Source organism: Manis pentadactyla, chromosome 1, assembly GCF_030020395.1.
Source record: "Manis pentadactyla isolate mManPen7 chromosome 1, mManPen7.hap1, whole genome shotgun sequence".
Classification (NCBI taxonomy): domain Eukaryota; kingdom Metazoa; phylum Chordata; class Mammalia; order Pholidota; family Manidae; genus Manis; species Manis pentadactyla.
In genome coordinates, this window is record NC_080019.1 from 223,634,366 (window position 1) to 223,655,269 (window position 20,904).

The following is a 20,904-nucleotide window of genomic DNA, read 5'->3' on the forward strand; positions in this document are numbered from 1 at the left end:
CCATGTTAGAGCCTTTGCATATGCTGTTCCCTCTGCTTGCAGCTGTCTTTTCCTCCCACTCCTTGGTTTGCTAACTCCTACTCATCTATGGTTTTTGCTAGATTCCTGTCATATTCACTCTTTCCCTCTTTCTGGTTTATAGAATTTAGCATTATAGTTAGCATTCATTTATGTTCAGTTCTTTAATAATAGTTTCCTCTTTGGCCTTTAAATCCCTTGGAGGCAGGAGACTGTTTTTTTTTTTACTGTGGGATACCCCATTCTAGACAAAATCCCTTTGATATCTAGCTTCTGTTGAAATTTATTATTGAATGAATGAATATGCACACATGCACACATATTAATGATAACCAGCCTAGCTTTCTTAGAGAATTGTCTTAGAAATTAAATAAATTGGAGCTTTAAACTTCAGGTTCTGGGTACCAAATGCTTAGTGCACCAACTGAGTTAAGAGTCCACATGGTATTAATCTGTATTAGGAACTTCATCTCAGATTCTTTCTTTTTGGGGGCCTTTTTTGTTCTTGGTTTTACCTTTCCTTCTTAGCCCTTTTGAGTCCCATATGGGTTGGGATTTGTTACTGTTGTTCTACAGTACAGTCTCCGTGCTGATTGTTATCTTTCAAACATAGTTAAAATCTTTGGAACATAATCAATACCAAAGAAGCCAGCTTAAATCCATACCCTTTCACTCTAGGCTGCAATTATGAGCAGCATTAACTTGGGCTTATCATTGGTCACCACTCTGGGTTACCCGTTTACGGGTTAAGTATCCCGATCTAGCTTCCTGATAGTGTTCTCAGAAAGAACCTTTATAGCTAATTTGGTTAGGCAGTTTGTGTGAATTATGTTAAGTTCACTGCTCAATTCAGCCTTGCTCTGATCAAGAGCAAATTTCTGATCCCAGCAAATGACAGTTTTAAAGAGATTTGTTGTTAGGAAAACTCTTCAACTTTCAGTTTATGCTTAGAGATTTTTATAGCCATCCCTCCACCACCCCCAACTCCACCACCGTCATCAAAGTAATAACTCACATTTAATGGGCTTTTTAATGTACGAGGCAGTGCCCTAAGTGCTTTACCTATATTATCTAGCCTGCCATAGGCCACACAATTGGTAAGTAGTAGAGCACAGATTTGAACCCTAATTGTCACAGTTTAACAAATGACTAAATACTTTTTTTTTTTGTAGGAATGCCTTATTGCATAGTCTAGGTGTCATCCAGTACAGATGCCACTGACTACATGTTGCCATTTAAATTTAAAGTAATGACAATTTTAAAATAGCCACATTTAAAGGGCTCAAGAGTGGCTGCTGTTTCAGACGGTGCAGGTATACAATATATTCTTCATCACACAAAGGACCATTGGATAGCACTAGTCCCAGGTATTCAAACACTAGTGCCAAGAATAGTGCCAGTGTGGCAGGGAGGCAAATGCCTAGGCTGTACAGAGCAAATTTTTGGGCCATGACCCAGAAGATTCTGGAGCCTAGGGTAGGCCTTAGAAATGAGTATGTTTTAAAAAAAAGCTACCTGGGTGATTCTTACACATAACCAAATTCTACCATTGGTGACTAGTGAACACACTGGGATGCTTTAGAAAATTACATGTACTCACAGTAGAGAGCTCCAAATTCCATTGCTTATGGGTAGAAAAGCATTTCTTTTCCAAAGCTATATTAACTGATGACCCACCCACACATAAAACATATTAAAATGTGCATAAATGTGAAACCCTCTGATCTTCCCTCCCTAGTAAAGTATTGAAAAAGTGAGTCAGTGGAGTAATTTCAGTTCTCTGCTCATGTCTCTATTAAGTTGAAAATATTCTAAGCTCAAAATTATGCTAATGGATTTTTAAAAATTCAGATAAATTGCTAGGCACATTTTCATGTTTTCTAATTTTGCCTATAATAAGCGTAAAAAGCTTAAACACCTAGCCACTTCTTTCAGACCTTCTCAAAGACATGTTAAGTCTCCTCTCTTCGTGCTATTGTTCATTCATTCATCTATTCGGCATACGTTTTTGGAGCACATTCAATGAAGTGGGCGGCATTCTACTCACTGGATGTCTCAGCAGAAATCCTCATGGAGCTTGTAATCTGTTGGTTGTATGTATGTGCACATGCAGCGCCCCTCATACAAGAGGGTGGGAGATGGTGAGACAAAGCTCCAGACCAATAAGGGGGATGTCTGTTGTGTTGAGTGGTGATCGATGCTAAGGACAAAAATAAAGCTGAAGAAGGGGTTTGGGAATGTTGGAGGAGGTGTCACAATTTTTAATAAGGTGGTCAGAGAAAGTCTTATTGAGAGAGTGATGGCTGTCGGTGTCTGCATAATCAGAATGAGTTTCCCGTCAAGCTCTCCCAGCTGCCCAGCAGCCTCTGCCCCGAGAACGTCAGCTGCTCACAAACCCATATCCTCAGTTTCCCATCTGCTCATTGCCAGGGCGGCTGTCTCCCCACAAGCCCTGACTGCAGTGAGCACCTTCCTGGTGCCCTGGCACACGAGCTTGCCTGCTGTATCCTGCTAGGTCTTGCCTTTCTTTAGCCATGGTGACATGGCTGTAGTTTGTCAGGCTTCCACCCAGCCTTGAGACTGAGAGAGGAGGAGGCTAGTGAGCAGACCCGACTCTAGGCAATTTAAAGGAGCCTTTTTAAGAGCGAGAGACTTCTGAAATATGCAATTAAAAATTGTATGTGTGCCCAGACACGTTTTAAAAAAAGGCCTTTGAGATATGGATAACCAAAAATAACTTTCTTTCCTGGGTGCCAGACTCTCATGCAAGGGGTTTATGGAGACTTGTCCTGGTCTTTTTTTTGGGAGGGCTGTTGGGGTGGAGGATAACATTTCTGATAAAAAGGAAATAGGGCAGGTGGCAAAGCTGTGGCAAGCAAGAAATAGGAAGTATAAGCAGGAGAGGTGAAAGAGTTTGAGTGAAAAGTTATGTCTGCTACTTGGGATAACCAGAGACATTCTAGTGAGTTTCTCAATTCCAGAGAAATGCCCAACTTACAAAACCCAAAATAAAGTTTTTGGTTTGTGTACAAAATGTTATTTGTAAATGTTATCAGGAAAACTCAGTAAGTGCTTAGATACCATGTTTGGGAGGCATTTTGCTCTTTATCAATTTTTTAAAAATTAGATAACTGAATTTTGAACTCTATGGCTCTTAGTAAGTATTTTGTTTAGTTGAGGTTTTTCATTTCATTTTATTTTTTTTAAATCATCTAAGCCACAGGTTCTAACTCTTTTTTAAATAGTAAATTTTAGCAGCAGACATGTCATGGCCATTTCACAAGTTGTTTAAAAAAAAGCAAATTAATAGGAAAAAATCAGTTGAATTTAGAATTTAAAAGTAAAGTCATGACTCTTAATTTTGGAAGTAGTGGTTCTACATTTTTATGGAAGTATTCTTTGTGACCATAATATGTTTCCTCATATTATATGTGTATTTTCAGAAGGAGTTTTCTGTTTGATTAAAAACTAATTTTGTGCTGAATTGATTTTACAAGTGGAAGTCAAGCCCACTCACTGGAAGCTTTAGTGCAAAATAAAACAAAAGTTTTAAATAGTGTAACAAAACAAAAGACACAAAGCAAAGACCCGCTCCGTTTTTTGTGAAGGAGCTCAGGGCAACTCAATTGGTGTTAAACTACATGAACTGAAAACCAAGGAAGTGTGTCGGGCGATGGACACTAGCTTCATCCTTCTCTTATACGTCCTTTGGATCTTTATGGATCTCTGTGCTTTATGTGCCATAATCCCCTCTTTCAACAAAGGAGCATGTTTACTATTGACATCAAGAGAGGACTTTCTTAGTATCTGAGCCCATTGTGGCCCAAATGCCCCAGTGCAGGAGCTTGGAGAGTGATCTGTAAAAGTCTGTCATTTCCTATTTAGTTCAATTTTTCACTCGTGGTGACGTTCCTTGTACTTCTCTTGTTTTAATCTAGGCAAACCCTTTTTTACACGAAACCCTTCTGAGTTGAAAGGCAAATTCATTCACACGAAGCTGCGGAAAAGCAGTCGCGGGTTTGGCTTCACTGTCGTTGGAGGGGATGAACCTGACGAGTTTCTGCAGATTAAGAGCTTGGTCCTTGATGGCCCTGCCGCATTGGACGGCAAGATGGAAACAGGTAGAGATGCCACTTGGCCCTGGCCCTTCCTGGGTGGTGAGACTGCTCCCTGGCACCTAAACAAGACTGAACGACATCATGACCTCATGAGTTTATACATGGCCTTTAAAAGCTGTGCAGATGAGTACAATTCCTCTGCTGCATAACTGCATTTCCTGGTATACGTGAAAACCTTTGAAGCCCTTTTAACTCTGGGGATGTGCTAGAGTGCAGTAGAGTCCAGTAAAGCAGTAATTTACTAAAAATGTAGATCCATTTGGAAAAAAATGAATTTTAAATTCAGATTTCTGCAGGGAGATTTTTTTTTTTCCAGCAGAAACCTCCAATATTCTTTCAGTGATCATTATATTTCCATTAGTAGCAAGGGTGCTATGTGCTAAGAGAATGCCTTATTAGCAGTGAAAATAATTATTGGAGGCAGTCTGTTTCTGCCCTATAGTACCATCCCAAATGCACTTTTCAGTTCAGTTTCCTATTGGTAGAATTCTATAGTATTAGTTTGATACGGCTTTTCTGGATACTGATTTTTTTTTTAACCCCAAACTCTGACCTTTTTTTTGCAGGAGATGTAATTGTCAGTGTGAATGACACCTGTGTTTTGGGACACACGCATGCACAAGTTGTGAAAATCTTCCAGTCGATCCCTATTGGTGCCAGCGTGGACCTTGAACTCTGCCGAGGTTATCCACTGCCTTTTGACCCTGATGACCCCAATACAAGTTTAGTGACCTCGGTGGCCATTTTGGATAAAGAACCAATTATTGTGAATGGGCAAGAAACCTATGATTCGCCAGCCAGTCACAGTAGCAAAACAGGCAAAGTCAACAGCATGAAGGACGCCAGGCCAAGCAGCCCTGCTGATGTGGCTTCAAACGGTTCCCATGGTTACCCTAATGACACTGTCTCTTTGGCTTCCTCCATAGCCACACAGCCGGAACTCATAACGGTTCATATAGTCAAAGGGCCGATGGGCTTTGGTTTTACTATCGCAGACAGTCCTGGGGGTGGCGGCCAAAGAGTGAAACAGATTGTTGACAGTCCAAGGTGCCGAGGCCTGAAAGAGGGGGATCTTATTGTGGAAGTCAATAAGAAGAATGTGCAGGCCATGACTCACAATCAGGTCGTGGATATGCTGATCGAGTGTCCAAAGGGAAGTGAGGTCACATTGTTGGTGCAACGAGGAGGTATGTAGGTTTATTTTGTTCTTTGATTTTTTTTTTAATCCATTGTTTTACTTGCTGGTTATTTGGAGCTTTTTAAATGTCTTCTCCTTAAAGATCATTTTCATTTAAATATTTGCAAATACATTCAAAATGCCCTCTGGTTTCTCCAAATGCTAGCCTCTTTAGAAGAAAGGTTGTGTGTATACATTAGGTTAAACGGGTAGACCACCTGATACTTTTAAATGTAAATGAGAGTGTGCCTTATAAAAACACTTGAAACCTTTATCCTTTAAGTTTCCTGAGCCCGGCCTGCATAAGATGCATGCAAAATATGGCTCCAGCCATGCTTACAGGCTCATCTCGTGCTTCCCTCCCTTCCTCACTACGCTTTAGCCACCTGGCTTCTTCTCTGAACTGCCTTTAGTGCTCCAAGCTCTTTCTGTCTCACCTTTGCACTTCCTGTCCCCTCCTCTCAGAACACTCTTTTTTCAGCTCTTCTCTTGGCTCGCTCTGTATCATTCAAGTGTCCTCCTGAGAGAGGGCTTCCCTGATCACTTATTTTAGTAGCCCCCACCAACACTTCATGTAATCTCTTTATTATCACAAGTCGTTATTTTGTATAATTACTTATTTTTTCACTAGAATACACTATCCATAAAGCCAGAGCCCCTGTCTACATGTTGACAGCTATATCCCTAGCATTTCACACAATACTTGAGTCTTGCTAGGTGTTTATGAATGAATGGGTATTGAATGAATGAATGAATCATTTATACTTGACAGGAACAACAGCCCCATCAATTGTTATTAAAGGCATATTTCAACAAATTCACATTTTGATGAAGTGGCTAAGGCTCTCAGAGAAGTGGTGTGTTCTAAAACTTGAGTCATTAGACTTCTTTCTTTCCCCTACCTGTAGCCCCCTAGCCCTGCCCCCTCAGAACTCCCAGGACCTCACACTGAGAAATACTATCCACAATATTGAAATGTCTTGCTCTTACATTTGTTTTTGTGACCTGTCTTGACTGGTCACCTCCCACAATGGGCGTGAGATTGGTTGTGCCCCCAGTCCTTGCCAAAATGATTTGATTCATGCACAACATATTCTGACCCTGTGAAAAGTGATCAAGAATCACTTTTATTCTCTCTTGGTTCTGTTGCAGCAGAGCAGCTCATTTATGTCAAAGCAGCCATGTTCTCATGCTGTCAGGAAGCTGTACGTTGTGATCAATTTGATTGGAGCCACTGGAAGGAAATCCAAAATTCAGAGCAGCTGTCTATGAGAATAAAAATGCTCCATCAACTCTCCTTGAACAGTTATAAAATCCATTGTGCACATGGTTTTATTTTTTTTTAATGTTAAGTCCATTGACAACATTTCAAAGTCTCTTCTTGTACCTACATCACTTGACCACAGAGATAATTGTCTTTTAAATAGTGGTTGAGATGCAGTAGGAAGTGACTTCAGCATACGAATGATGATGAGGGGGAAGGCACCTGGCACTTATAGATAAGTTGGCCATTTACAAAGTAGTTTTCATATCGGCACATGCCTCTCACCTCGTTTCTGCCATGTACTGAAAGGTGGGGGAAGCCTCCCCATGGAAGTGACTGGGAAGTTCACCTCACGCCTCTGGATTCCAGTGCAGTGCTCCGCCCGCTTCATCTGAAGATCACTGATGTTGGTAACTTCTGATTCCAGTGGCCAATAACTTGGAAACTTTTAGACAACTCTTAAAATACTTTTAAAGAACTGTTGGTTCATTGGGGAGGCCTCTGTTTCAGCCACTGCTCATTTGACAGTCATAAGCCACCTGGTCTCCTAACCTGATATATTTGTTCCTTCATTTCTTTCATTTCACTGTACTCAGTTTTTTTTCTTTTTTTATTAAATTCACTTTTAAGGGGGCCAAAAAATAAAGTCTCATAACAATCTCCTAATGGTTACTGGAACCATATTGTAGTGAGTGAATATGCCCAAACAAGCAAACAGTTGATTATAGAAACATACCGTTGATTTCAAATATGTTTGCATTCCCTCTTCTTAATATCTACAACCTCCTTTTTCTTACTGCCATTACATTTTATAACATTAAATTAATATGGAAAGATGTAGAATATATTGCCACATTAATCAATATCTACATAGTTTATACCAGGACCTGAGTAATTTAAAATCACTGTAACATCAGCAGTCTTTAAAATATGCCTTATGCCTGATGTTTGATTTATGTATCGGAGAGAAGGTCTGCACATCTGTAGTTGGCAGGCCAACCCCAGCTACTATTAATCTTCCCAGAAAACATATACATATATTTGTTTCTGCCATACATTAGTTATTTGAATTGGGGCTGACATTTTAATCATCACTCCTGTTTGGTGGGGATGTAAATGAGAAGGTTTGATGAAGCAACAAAGACAGCAGCTAGGTTAAATGAGAAAGTAAATGGCTACTTCACTGATTCTTTCTAATGAATCTCATTTCTGTCAGAACTCCGCATAAGCAGAATTGATAAACTCAACAATTTTCTTGATTCTCAGGAAATCAAATTTTGAGGATAGAGGCTTCCAATGGCTTAAAGAACTGGCCCTTTTCCACTTTGAAGCAGAACTGGTTATGTTTCTGTTTTGTTTTAATTCTTAATCTCCCAGGCTCAGTTTTCATATTTGTCATTCTCAAGATCAGGCACATTTTGGTTGTTAGTATTTTTCATTCCCCCCACCCACTGCCCACAGACTTGGACACCAAGCAGAGATACAATTGAAATATGATTTGTAAATCTCTGGGGTCAGTTTCCTGGGTGAGGCTTGCAGTTGTTGGAGGTGTCCACCCCCATGCTCTGGCAGCTGGGACCATGACTGACTTGTTTCCAAGGCTTTTCCCTGTAGACATGTCCCTACCTGCTGGTCCCTCTGTCAGGTTCTTCAAGGGGCAGCCCCTTCTTCCCATGCCTGGCTTGTCCTGTCTTCTCCCTCTGCTGGCCAGTCAGGAAAATGTTTTTCATTTTTAAATTTTCTACATAGTATTTGCATTCAGACACTCTGTCACCTGACATCAGCATGGGTCTAGATTTTTTTGAGGTGTTTAGAAAAATCTCACTAGGAAATGACTATTTTTAATGGGTTTTTTTAATTTATAGAAGATAGAGAATCTGTCCCATAAAATTTTTTACTTAAAAAAAAAGGGATTGTATTATATGTGGCAAAATTACCTGTGCACCTCTGCGTAAAGTATTTTGTATATTTGGCAAATTTATACCAATGAGTAGGTGGGGTACTCATTAAGACGAAATTTTGGGTTGAGTAAGAATATTCTGTTTCAAGAGATATGGCTAAATTTTGGGAAAGTGGAAATTGTATGTTTTGCTTTGGAAAGAAAGCACATATTGAAGAGGAAGGCTGAACTGGGGATGCCAGCGGCCCACCTCTATTTCTTTCTACCTCTGACTCGGTTACTATTCCTGTGCTGAGATTCATTTTTTATTAAAAAAAAGAGTATTTTGAGTTAGGTCCTCTTTATGGTGACCCCTTTTGGCTCTAATTTTATGCAAAGGCCTGACTGATGTGTTAAAAAGCCAAAATTCAACAGAGTAAGTCTTAAAGATTATATTGGCTTTGTCCAGTGATTCATGAATGGGACAGCATCCCTCTCTAGCAGACAGAAAGGAACTCCAGGACGCTGTACAAAATGGAAGACTCCTGTAGGCAGAAGGGAGTGGGAATAAGGAGGTTGCACAAGCAAAAAAAAAAAATGCAGTTTGGTTATTGCAAAGTTCCTTTCCCTTAGGGGATGGCAAGGGTACGTGGGTATATCAGGCAGATTATCTGACTAGTGCTGAGCAGGGGATTCCAGATTGATTGGTTTAAGATTTCATTACTGGGAGAAGCTGAACTATATAATTAGGTAGTAAATCTTGGTGTGGTTCCATGGGGCTTAGCATAAGTGACTCCATTTTGGGCCTGTTGTCTTGTTTTTAACAGTCCCCCTCATTTTCATCAGTCTCAGCTAACTGAGAGATGGAATGAAAATTCAAGGTATCATGCTCACTCTCAGATACTGCTTGGAAGTTCTCAAAAATTTGTTGATCCTTTGTGTCTTTTTGCTGACTCTGTGGTTTTCATGGGTAACGACTTCAGGTTTCCATTTTTTTAAGTCAGTCACTCTCTTGGTTCCTTTTCTTATGTTCCATTCTTAGGGAGATCATTTATTTGGCAGAGGGCAGCTGCAAACATGGCTTTAAAGTTTTTTGAGAGAATATAGTGCACCAACGAGCCTGCAGTTGACCCTTGAACAACATGGGTTAGAATTGGGCAGATCCACTTATATGTGGATTTTTTTCAATAAATATATTGGAAAATGTTTTCGAGATTTGGGACAGTTTGAAAAAAATATTTTCTTTTCTCTAGCTTACTTTATTGTAAGAATACGTAAACATGCATATAATGTACAAAAATAAGTGTTTATCAACGATGTTACTGATAAGGCTTCTGTTGAATAGTAGGCTGTTAATAGTTAAGTTTTGGGGGAGTCAGAAGTTACTTGTGAATTTCTTACTGTGTGTGAGATTGATGCCTCTGACCTCCATATTTTTCAAGGGTCAACTGCATCATGATTATTATAAACAGGATAGTTCCCTATGTCTGGAGTTTACTCAAGTCATGGTCCCTAAGATCCAAAGCAGTCAGAATCAAAGAGTCAAAGAAAGACCTCATTGAAGAACTCAACTTTTCTAGGCCAACTGGCATATTCAGTGATCTTACATAGTTGAGTCTCAATTTCCCCAAAAGTCTTAATCCAGGTGCAAAAAAATGGTATTGGCAATAGCGCAGCTCTGTTCAGCTCAAAGATAATCAAGGGCAATCCTGTCATAAAAACAACTTTTGCCAGGGAGTCTAGGAATTTTGGGGGACAGCTGTGCCTTAACAGCAGATTCTGCAATGTCGTAGAGAGTTAGGGACTGGTCTCTGATCAGAACCTCATTTGCATTTACTTCTAGCCAGGGGAGCCATGGTCTGCCAAAGGAGGCTCATTCTGCATGATGACTGCCTTGTGGTAATTCCTGTTGTGTTGTTTTTAACAGAGGTATAGAGAAAAGAGCACAAGATTCCAGAGCTACAGGCTGCAAGTTCAAATCCCAGCTCCCACTTTGACTTGCTTTGTGACCCTAGGCAAGTCACCTGAAAAAAAACGAAACTGATGATAGTTACTTTGCACGTGTCTGTGTGAGGGAAATAAAATCAGGTAGCATCGTTGCTAACTGCTGACACAGAACTAGTTACACCATAAATTAATGATGTTTTTCTGATAATGCCTAATATCAGAAACAACTGGGAAGGGGTGGTGGCTTTAAAAAAAAAAAAAAAGTTAGCCCAGACCTATATTATCTTAATCAGAGTGCATGATCACCACACATCTATATTTTTTAGAAGCTCCACTGGCAATTTTGTTGGTACAACCAGAGTTGTAACCATGTTAGGCCCCTGCCTTCATGGATCCCATAGTTTGGGTTCTATGACATGTAACTTGGGAGGAAATAAGTTTATAAAACTAAACAAAATTTCATTTCTGAGTCATACTCTTCTTTTAAAGTCTACTTTATGTAAGCAACAGATTTCTCTTTTCCCTAAGACCCATTTTAGCTCCTGAATTCTCTATTTTTCTATTTCAGAGGAGGAGACTAGTAGGGAGAATTTGATTTCAGAGATGGTGGTTTTGAGCAAAATTTCTCAGTGGCTTTTGCTGATCACAATAGTCACAGAAGCAATGCAGTGCCTCCCAGCTTGCAGAAACTGTATACTGCACAGTTTGTCAGGTCACTAAGTAACTTTAGGACCTGAGTATAAAGTAATGAAATGTTAGGATTCTGGAAGGATGTGGGAGGGAGACGAGGAGTAAAAGAGTATGTCCACCTTTTACTCTTGTATCCCTGGAACCTCCTGGGGAGCCTGGCGTGTGGTAAGGTCTCAGTGAATGCTAGCTGAATAAATTAAACTTGCGCCACATGTCATAATAGGAAATTAATTGTATAGCTTTACAGTCATATCTCATAATTTTAGGAAGATGATAAAGAGATGTTAAAAGGCAAAAAATAAGATATGAAATGGTGGTGGCGATGCTAGTGGTCGTCACCACTGTCACTGATTGAGTACTCACTGGGTGTCAGGCTTGTTAGCACGGCACAGGTCATAAACATGCACATGTGTAAATACACTGTCAGGATGCTCCACTGTTGTGGCTGCAGTGAACTGCCATCAGTTTGCAGTGCTATTCTGAGTAGCATTGTCTGAAAGGTAAAGGCAGTGATTCTTAGCCCCTATGTTAGGGAAAAAAAACTCAAAAGAATTGTTTTTGTTATTGGTGTTGAAATGTTGAAGCTCAATTTGCTTAGTGTGCAAAGGGGAAACTTGGTTTGGTTGGGCAAAGCGTGTATAAGACTCCTCCTTGCTCAAACCATTTATGATAACAACAGTAAACATTTCCCTGATGTGCCAGGCAGAGTTGGTTCTAAGCATTTTATATATCATAATTCAAAAGAGCCCTCTGAAGTAAGTAAAACCTTAGCTCCATTTTAGAGGATGCTGAAGTCCAGAGAGGTTAGGTGATTTACCCAAAATCACCCAGAAGCTGATTAGAGGCTAAATCATGATTTGAACCCTGTAATGTTGGTAGTTAAGATGAGCTTTTAACTACCATGCTAAGCAGCCTCTTGGCTTATAGACAAGAATCTCCAGTACCATAACTGTTGAGGAGTATATCTTACAGATGAATGAATAAATGAGGCCTTAAGTTCCTGGGCAAATTGATGTGACTTAATTTTCATCAAAATTTACTGGTGATATTTAGTTCATTAAATCATCATTGATCCAAATAGGGAAAGCAATATCTAATCTCATCATTTAAACATCATTAGCATTAGATCCTCTTTGTATGTGTGTGTGTGTTTCCTTCTGAAATGATGCAAAACCATCATAATTAGACCTTCAGTGAGCTGTGTGCCAGGAAATTAAACCTGGGTGATCAGCGCCCTCTTCTCTTTACCCTCTGGTCTTAGACTGGAGAATGAATTGCAAATTGCACCACTTAAGTATTTGACTCCCAGAATCTCTTAAATTGAGCTGCAGGGCCTCCAAAAGGAAATCATGTTGCTTGCAGAGTGACATCCTCATAGTGATACATTCATATCAGCTGATGCTGTTAGCTCTCCTCTGCATGCCCAGGCTGGGTGTGCTGCCCACCTCTCCCCTCGCCTTTGCTGTCAGTCATACACCACCGGCCTTGCAGCAGATCTCAATGCTTCCTACAGTCCATTCTCCAGCCAGAGGGATTTAAAGTCAGTTGAACCACGTCACTCCTCATATCAGAATGGCTTCCCATCATCCAGAGTAAACTCCTTAGCCAGGCCATTCTTTTCCCTCTGTCTGTATCCCAGGAGCCACAGGGTTCTCTCTCACATGTCCTTCAGGCTTCTACTCAGAGGCCCCTTCCTCTGAGAGACCTGCTCTCACCCTTCCATAGAAAACCAAGGGCACCCACCACAGTCACTTTCCGCTCAGCCCTCCTCTCCCACGGCACTTACACTGACTTGTGATCTCCATGAGAGGAGGGATCTGGTCTCACTGATGCCGGGTTCTTGTTTGCAGAGTCAAAGAATGAACTTAGCAAACACCCAAGGTAGGAGAGCCAGGGTAGAGGCTTTTATTTAGAGAAACAGTGAGAGGACAGAGCTCCTGGCTCATGTCACGAGGGGACAAGCGAGTCCGTGGTTGGCTTGTTGCTAGGGGTTTTATGCGCAGTTGAGGATTTTCAGGAATGGGAGTAAAGGGCTAGGGGTGCAGACTTGTTGAGTGGTCCCAGAATGCTCATTTTTGATGAGTAACAGAAGAAATTTGCTGCTCTGATTCTTTCTCAGGATAGCAGTTTCCCTCTGGGAACATATCGATTTAGACTGCCTGCCCTGTCCCCAAGGTGGGCTGGGCTGTTCCTGTTTGCTAGAGTGTGTTAGGAATCTTACTTCTTAACTTTTTGGGCTGCTTATAGTTGGGCGTGCTTACTAAATTAAACTTTTGCTCAGATTACAGATTACTTGATTAGGATTACAGAATGAAAAACAGCACATAGGTACAGTTAAAAATAAACTAGGCCTTTTAGCAGGCTAAGGTAAAATGTACAGTGTCATGATCTAACTAATACAGTGAAGTCACAGGTTATGCTGAGATACTCTTCTTTATCTGCAGAACACTCAAACATTCCAGGACAAGTTGCTCCTGGCCTTTTAAGCTTTAACTGATTTCACTGAAGAATGTCTATATTCCTAGTCTGGTATCTTTATCCTAAAGAATTAGTGTGACTCTGACTTTGGGTAACGCTTAACACAGAGTTTCGATAAGGACTTCTTTGCACATTGTTACATTGTTTTGGCTGTAATTATCTTGCATTGCCTTTTTTTTTCTTCTGGAGTCCCTCACCCTACTCTGCCTAAACCCACGATCCCTGTCTCATCACCACTTTATACCCACCATTAAAATTGTGCCTGGCACATTAAAGGTCTTCATACATATGTTAAATGAAAAATATGAATGCATGTCAGCCTCTTTGTTTCCTCAAATCCTCAAGAGAACTTTCTTAGGCGAGACTGCTAATCGCAGCTGAGGGTATTGTGAGCAGGAGATTGCCCACTTCAAAATCACACCCCAAAAGGTGACAGAGCCTGACTCCCAACCGCAGTCAGTCAGAGCCAGAGGCCAAGACACTGGAGAACCATGTCAGTGAATCATGCTGGCCCAGTAGGCATGTTCTCCAGGATCCACTGCAGGTGTCACAAGCTACATGTGGCTATTTAATTAATTAAAGTTGCAACAGTGTGAAATTCAGTTCTCTGATCCAACTGGCCACATTTCAAGAGCTCAGTAGCCACGTGGGGCTAGTGGCTCCCTTATGGGATAATGACAATACAGGACATTTCCATCCTCACAGAACGTGCTTCGGCCAGCGCTGGCCTGCAGATTTTGATGATTTTACCCTCAAAAGTGAAATGTTCAATATCCTTTTTTCACCCTTTCCCTTGTTTTTATATCTTTGAATGAAAGAAAAATATGGAGTTCAAGGCAACTTCATGGTGAATGGATTTTCTTTTAAACAGAATAATGATAATGGGTCCTATTTAGTTAATTCTTTCCATACATAGACGCGGCTCTAGGCTCTTTACATGTGTTAACTAGATGTTAGGGGGTCACAAGGAATTGAGAGTCTGAGAACTTAACAGGCTAGTAAAGTATTAGCACTTGAGGCAAACTGCACTATCCGAATGACAGTCGTAAATTTTAGCAGGGATTTGGAAGTCTGCACTAACCGGGAATTAGATCAGACATGTTTAAGGAGCTTCCTTAAAATGTTTTTTTATTATGTAGTGAATTTAATGCAAAAAGAGGAAGAAACTTTAAAATGCAAGGAAAAAAATCACTTAAATTCTTATGTGTAGGATAATACATAATCTTCCACATGAGCTATTAGCTTACAGTTTATCACAACTCTGTTTAAAACAGAAAGATGTTAAAGTCTCCTTGGTGTATTTATCTTATTTGGTATCTCAAACTCATTGACTGCCTTGCCTACCTTACTTAGTATAAGTTTTTTTTTACTAAGTGATTGGTTTTCCTAATGATTTTAGAAGCTGAGTCCTCTTGTCAGATCTGCTGTGGTGCCTAATGTCTTCCTGGCTGTTAGAAGTTGTTCAACTTAAAATTAGCAAACTTCCTAGCACCTCCATGGTGCTAAACAGGATGGCATTTCCATTTGCTGTTAAGGAGCCTTCTGGCCTTTATTAGTAATGCAGTTTTATGTTGCTATTTTGGTTTATTGGCCATGGTTTAAAGTTCTCAAGGATTTTGAGAATTCTTTATAGAATATTAAGTCACATTTATATTTGAGATGATTTATAGCAAGAGATAAGATAAATATAAAAATGTCTCTGTTTCAGTTCTGTCTTTCATTATGTATGGCATAAAACTTAGCCCTTACTTTCAACTTCTTAAAGACCTCTGATATTTGGTCTTACAGTTTTTAGTGGATTTTTGGTCTTACAATTTTTAAACTTACTTTTTCTGACATTTATGTGCTGTTTTAGGCTTGATTGGATGGTTTGGTTTTATTCAGAAATGCAGGGTGGTTGCCACACCTAAAACTTCTGCATTATTTTCTGTGAAGCACTGTCTCATCTTCCTTGAAAGTAAACTTAATCTACTGAGTTGGTTTTGTGCATTATTGTAAATGTGTGTATGATTTATAGTTCTCATTAAGGAGTAGTAACATCACCTCACCTATCTGGAAGAATGTAGGAATTTCAAGCTAGAATTATTGGCATGACTAACAGGCTACAGACTGTCATTCTGTGCTTCTACTTACAAGGCTGAATTTGAATGTAAAACAGTTGCTTTGTTTTCCCTTTTTGGGGGGGACAAATTCATTAATATTGTGTACCAGGCATTATCTAGGTACCAGAAATAGGGCAGGATCATCAGCAAACAAAACAAGCACACTCCTGATTTCATGAAGCTTTTATTTTGGAGGAAGGAAAGGGCAGAAATTAACAGATGAACAAGAAAATTAACAGCCAGGAACAAGCACTGTGAAGAAAATAAACCCGGGTGAAATGAGCAAGAATTACAGGGTGGGCATGAGTGGGTGGCTGTAGATGAGGCAGCAAGATTTGAGTGACTCCAGGGAAAGGAGCAGCACTCCAGGAAGAAGGGCCAGTCAGTGCAAAGGCCCTGAGAAAGAAGTGTACTAGAGGTGAGTGTTAACAGAAGACAGTGAGCTGGGGGTGTGGTGGATGGAGTTGGGAGATTAGGCGCCAGGGTCAGGACCTCAAGTTTCACTTTCAGTATGAGCCTGGTTTCAAGCAGTCAAGGGACAAGCTCTCATTGATATTTTTAGAGAGTCTCTCTGGCTATGCGTGAAGAATATATTTTAGACAAGCAGGTGTGGAAAGGGGGAGACCTGTTAGGACTCCTGGCAGTGGTTTGAGAAGGGTGTTGGCAGCTTGCATTAGAGTGATAATAACAGGAACAGAGGGTAGTCAGTGATTTGAGATATGTTTCATAGAATCCAAAGGACTTGTTAAGTTTACATGGTAATAGGGATGTGCAAACTTTCTGCAAATGGCCAGATAGTAACTCTTTTAGCTGCTCAGGCCATACAGTCTCTTCATCACTGCTCTATTCCTTGGAAGCAAATGGAGTGGCTGTGTTCCAAGAAAACATTATTTGGTCCACAGGCTGTGGTTTGCCAGCCCCTGTTGAAGAAGAAAAGGAAAAGCAAGGAGTCAGAAATGACCCTTGGGTGTTTGGCCTGGGCAGTGTCTATCTAAGATTTGAGTCCTAGGCTAGGGGTGGGTAGACTTTGACATCTGGAATCGAAGGTTCCTTCGCAGATCTGTTAAATGTGAAATGCCCATTTGACATTCAAGTGGAGGAGAAATGTAGACATTGTCTTGGGGTCTGGGCTTCTGAGTGGAAAGGTTAAGGTGGGAAAGAGATCCACTGATGAGCTCTTATCTTGTGTGCTCCGGACTATGAGCTCTGTATGCTCCAAATGTGAGTTGTGTGTAGCTGGTTTTCATTTGTTAATTTCATAGTCCTAATAATACCTGTGACAAGCCTCTTTCCTGTTGAACCATACCTGTTCTTAATAATCAATCAAGAATTGAGCACATTCTGTGGGCACAGCTCTAAGATAAGGGGTACTCCCAATCTAGTTAGGGAACCAAGACTTACATGTGAATTTGCCAGCAGTAACATGTAGTCTGAACCTGTGCTACATGTTTCTTGGATAAGAAGTGAATCATGGAGGATGAGGGATGACAGCAGAGCCTTTTTGAGTGACGTGAGGCTAAAGCAGAGTGTCTCAACCTCAGCACTATTGACCTTCTGGGCCAGATCATTCTCTGGGGTCTGTCCTGTACATTGTAAGGTGTTTATGAGCATCTCTGGTGTCTACCCAGTAGGTGCCAGTAGCACAACTGCCCCCATCCCCGCCCCCCCTCCAAGTTGTGACAGGTAAAAATGTCTCCAGATGTTGACAAATGATACCTACCGGGGAGCAAAATTGCTCTATTGAGAACTAGCCAGAGCTTTGAAGTATGGGCAGGATTTAGAGCAGCAAACTGGTCGTTCATGGCAGTATTTGGCATGGCCCACTTGCATATTTTTAGTTACATGTTTTAAAAACATATTATTAGATTTGAATGCAGTTTCATTGGCACCAGTGATTTCAGTTTGCCACAGTCCTGCCATTTCCTTTTACCTTGCAGCTGGCCACACACTCTTGTACATACCTGCCCGGTGCCCATGGAAAGCTCAGTCTGAGACCACAAGGCAGCCTGTGTGAGGCTCTAAAGAGAGTTGCATAGCCCTGCAGTGAACCCATTTCCTAGAAAGTTCTTTTTACCATCATCATCTCATAATTTTCTGAACTGGGTACTTTATCTTTCTTTTTGGTTTAATTTATACTTTTTATTAAACAAAAGAAACCAGATACCTTCAGACATTCTGTTCTGAATAAAATAAAACTTTGAAGTTTTATTTCTACCCTTACTTTGGTTCCATATGAAAATTAATTTATTAGTTATCCCCCTCCCTCCCCACCCCTTCGGATGATGTGTCCCATGTGAGAAGCCTTCACTATGAGGAACATTATTATAACAGTTTCTCTGATAATAGTTTTCCAACCTTCTTTTATTGAGTTTCTCTTTATTGTAAGAGGTATTTTTCTAGCCTCTTTGCTAAGCCTTTTTCAGTTCTGAATGTTTTCAGAGAGTTTACTCTGTAATATTTTTCCACCTTCCTTCATTTCCTTCAGATTAAATCACACATTCTTTACCACCATCTGGAGGTAAGTATTTGCCATGGTTTTTATTGAGTCTGTCTTTGCCTTGCCACCTGCAGATTTAAAAAGTTCCCCAACTTTTATCCCTTGCCTGGTACTTCCCCTGTCTGCATTACTGCTTGGATATTAATGACGCCCCCTATTTGTGAAAAGAATCCTTTTTGGTTCCGAAATCTCCTTGGTAGAACCTTCATGTCTTTGAATGTAACATTGGGTCCTTAGGAACACTGTTTCCACTGGCAACGTGAAGCATGCCTTTTTTGTGCCATGTAGCTACCTGGGTTTATTTCATATTCTTGTTGATTTCTGCATTCCTAGTGTTCTCAATGTTTTTTTTCCAACATATGCAGTGAATGCTGTTCACTCGTTCATCAAAGAGACTCAGCACCATTCTAGTCTCTCTTTGTAGATGAATGACATACAAGTAAATATCTAAAATACCGTGTGATTAATCACATCCTCCCCATTTTCTCACAGTTAATTCTTTTTCTGGAAATCTCATTGGGTTTATTACCTTTGCCATGAAAAAAAAATCTAATATAGCATTATAGAAATGGTATATTAGATTTTAACACTTGAAGCAAAGTTCAAAAGATCTTTTTGCGCTGTATTATAGAGTAGCAGTTTTAATAGCTAGGAGCTGCAACACGTTCCAGTTATAAGACTCCCTAAGAGAGGGCATCTGTTTCTATCCCTTGACAGTTGTCAGCTCACCTCATTCAGAAACCTGAATTTTTATTGGACCTTTATTTGGTAGTGTTTTGTACATTGGCCCTGGTGTAATGTCCCCATCTAAAAAGCTATGTTTTAAAAAGCTTTCTTACAGTTGCATAAACTCTGATCAAAGTTTTTTTTTTTTTTATCCCTTGGAGGTAGTTGGAATTAGGTCTTTGCTCCCTTAGATATTTATTTTGTTTCTAATTTTAAAAAATGTTCTCTGTGGTTACTTTTGCCATAGATACCATTTGTCAACGTGGTAAAAGATTGTATTTAAAAAATGATAGCACTGCCCATGAATTAATGGGATTTTTTTGTTTATGTAGTTTGCCCCCACTCCAAAATATTTGCGTTTAGACTTTGGTGATTGAAGGAAAAAGAGGCAGTCGTTTTTTATCCCAGAGTTTCTCAAACTAGGCACTGTTGATATCACGGGCTGAATAATTCTTTGTTATGAGGGCGATCCAGTGCCTCACAGGGTATTTGGCTGTATCCCTGACCCCTACCCAAAGGGTGCCAGAAGCACGCCCTTCTCCTCCCTCGTGGTGATGTCCAACAAGGGCTTCAGACCTGCTGATGTCCCCTGAAGGGCAACATCAACCTGGATGGAGAGCCACTGCTATAACCCCATGACACTTATCTTGGTTTTACTCTTGGAAGTGCTGCGTTCTAATTTTTATTTTTTAGGTGCAAATAAAATCAGTTTATGGATTATTTTTTGTTTAACTTGGATGGAAGAAATGTCATGTGAGAATTCCCCATTTCTTCCCAGTCATGGCTTCTCCAAGGGCTCAGTAATGGAAATAGCAACTTGGCCAGTTGTCCCAGTGTCCCTTCAGTCTTCTCTGCTGCTAGAGAGCAGTACAGCCTGGGTCAGGTGGGCAATGTGCCTGAGCCTTCGCACTGTCATCTGAACTATGAGTGAAACTGCACCTTTCTCAGCGGGGTAGTGAGGGTGCAGCACAGGAGGAGTTACTGTCCCTGCAGTGAGCCCTGTCCCGGGGGGTGTGTATCACTCTGTCCGATCAGATGGGGCTGCTGAAAACGGAGGTGGAGCAGATACTCAGGTGGTCCTGCTGTTCGCAATACGTGGGTATAATTTTCTGGGATAGCAAAGAGATAAGCAGAGGCTTAAAGGAAGACCCGCAAGGGAAAAGGTGGCTGGAGATGCGTTCCCTCTGGTCTGTGGTGACATAAATTTCAGAAAACAATAAAATGAGAAAAGTCAGGACAGAGTAGGTTTTTTATGAAGTTTTTCTGAGGTGACGGACTCTCCCTTATAAGATTATGTCCTTCCTATGTCTTTTTTATTTTCTGCTGGAATATATTTTTGCTCATGGAACAATAGTTTTATTGTTATTTGTCTCCCCCCTTTAAAAGTTCTTCATTTGCAAAATAAAGAATTGGCAAACAGTTGTTCACATCTGTTTTTCAAAAATTAGCTGGTCCGTGAAATCTAAAAATCCAGGAATTGACGCTGCAGGGAAGGAGGCCCTGAGGAGATAGGATAGGAGGGAGCATGTGCTGAGACAGTGTGTGAGTGGGGTCTGGAATCCAAACTGTGCTCGGGAAAGGCGACGGGAGCCCCCAACCCCTTCTCTGATCATTGCTTCCACAGCCTCTTAACTTAGGGGGGAGCTGAGTTTGGGTTCAAAGCCAGGGACCGACCGATTTATCTGTCTCTTGTTTGTTGCCCTCACATAACGCTACTTTTATTGGTCAGACTCTTTCATGAATTCTTTTGTTCTGAATATGTTGATCCAAAAGCAAGAGAAAAATTACGGGAACTGCACATTCACTGTGCGCAAGGAGGCTGATGTCTTGTATGTAAAAAGCAGTCTCAAAAATTTTGACATTTTTAAAAAATCCATTTCCGGTGTGTTTGCTTGCATTAAGTTCTCATGTACACTGACTTGAAGCCCGACTAGCGCCTCATTTACTGAGAAAAAAGCAGCAGGAAATAGCCAAAATCAGGAAAGGAAGCCAGAGGATCCTGGCGTTT

The 20,904-nt window shown here is 40.6% G+C and overlaps 1 protein-coding gene across 30 annotated transcripts in view; it reads left to right on the forward strand.

Moving 5' to 3' along the window:
* The window catches only part of MAGI1 (membrane associated guanylate kinase, WW and PDZ domain containing 1), a 569,375-nt gene that overhangs the window by 494,994 nt on the left and 53,477 nt on the right, over positions 1-20,904 (forward strand). For all 30 annotated transcript variants that reach the window (XM_057507786.1, XM_057507776.1, XM_036878361.2 and 27 more), the window contains 2 exons: positions 3,957-4,139; positions 4,703-5,323. In XM_057507786.1, coding sequence (XP_057363769.1) covers positions 3,957-4,139; positions 4,703-5,323 — 804 coding nt within the window. The remainder of the gene's footprint in view (positions 1-3,956; positions 4,140-4,702; positions 5,324-20,904) is intronic.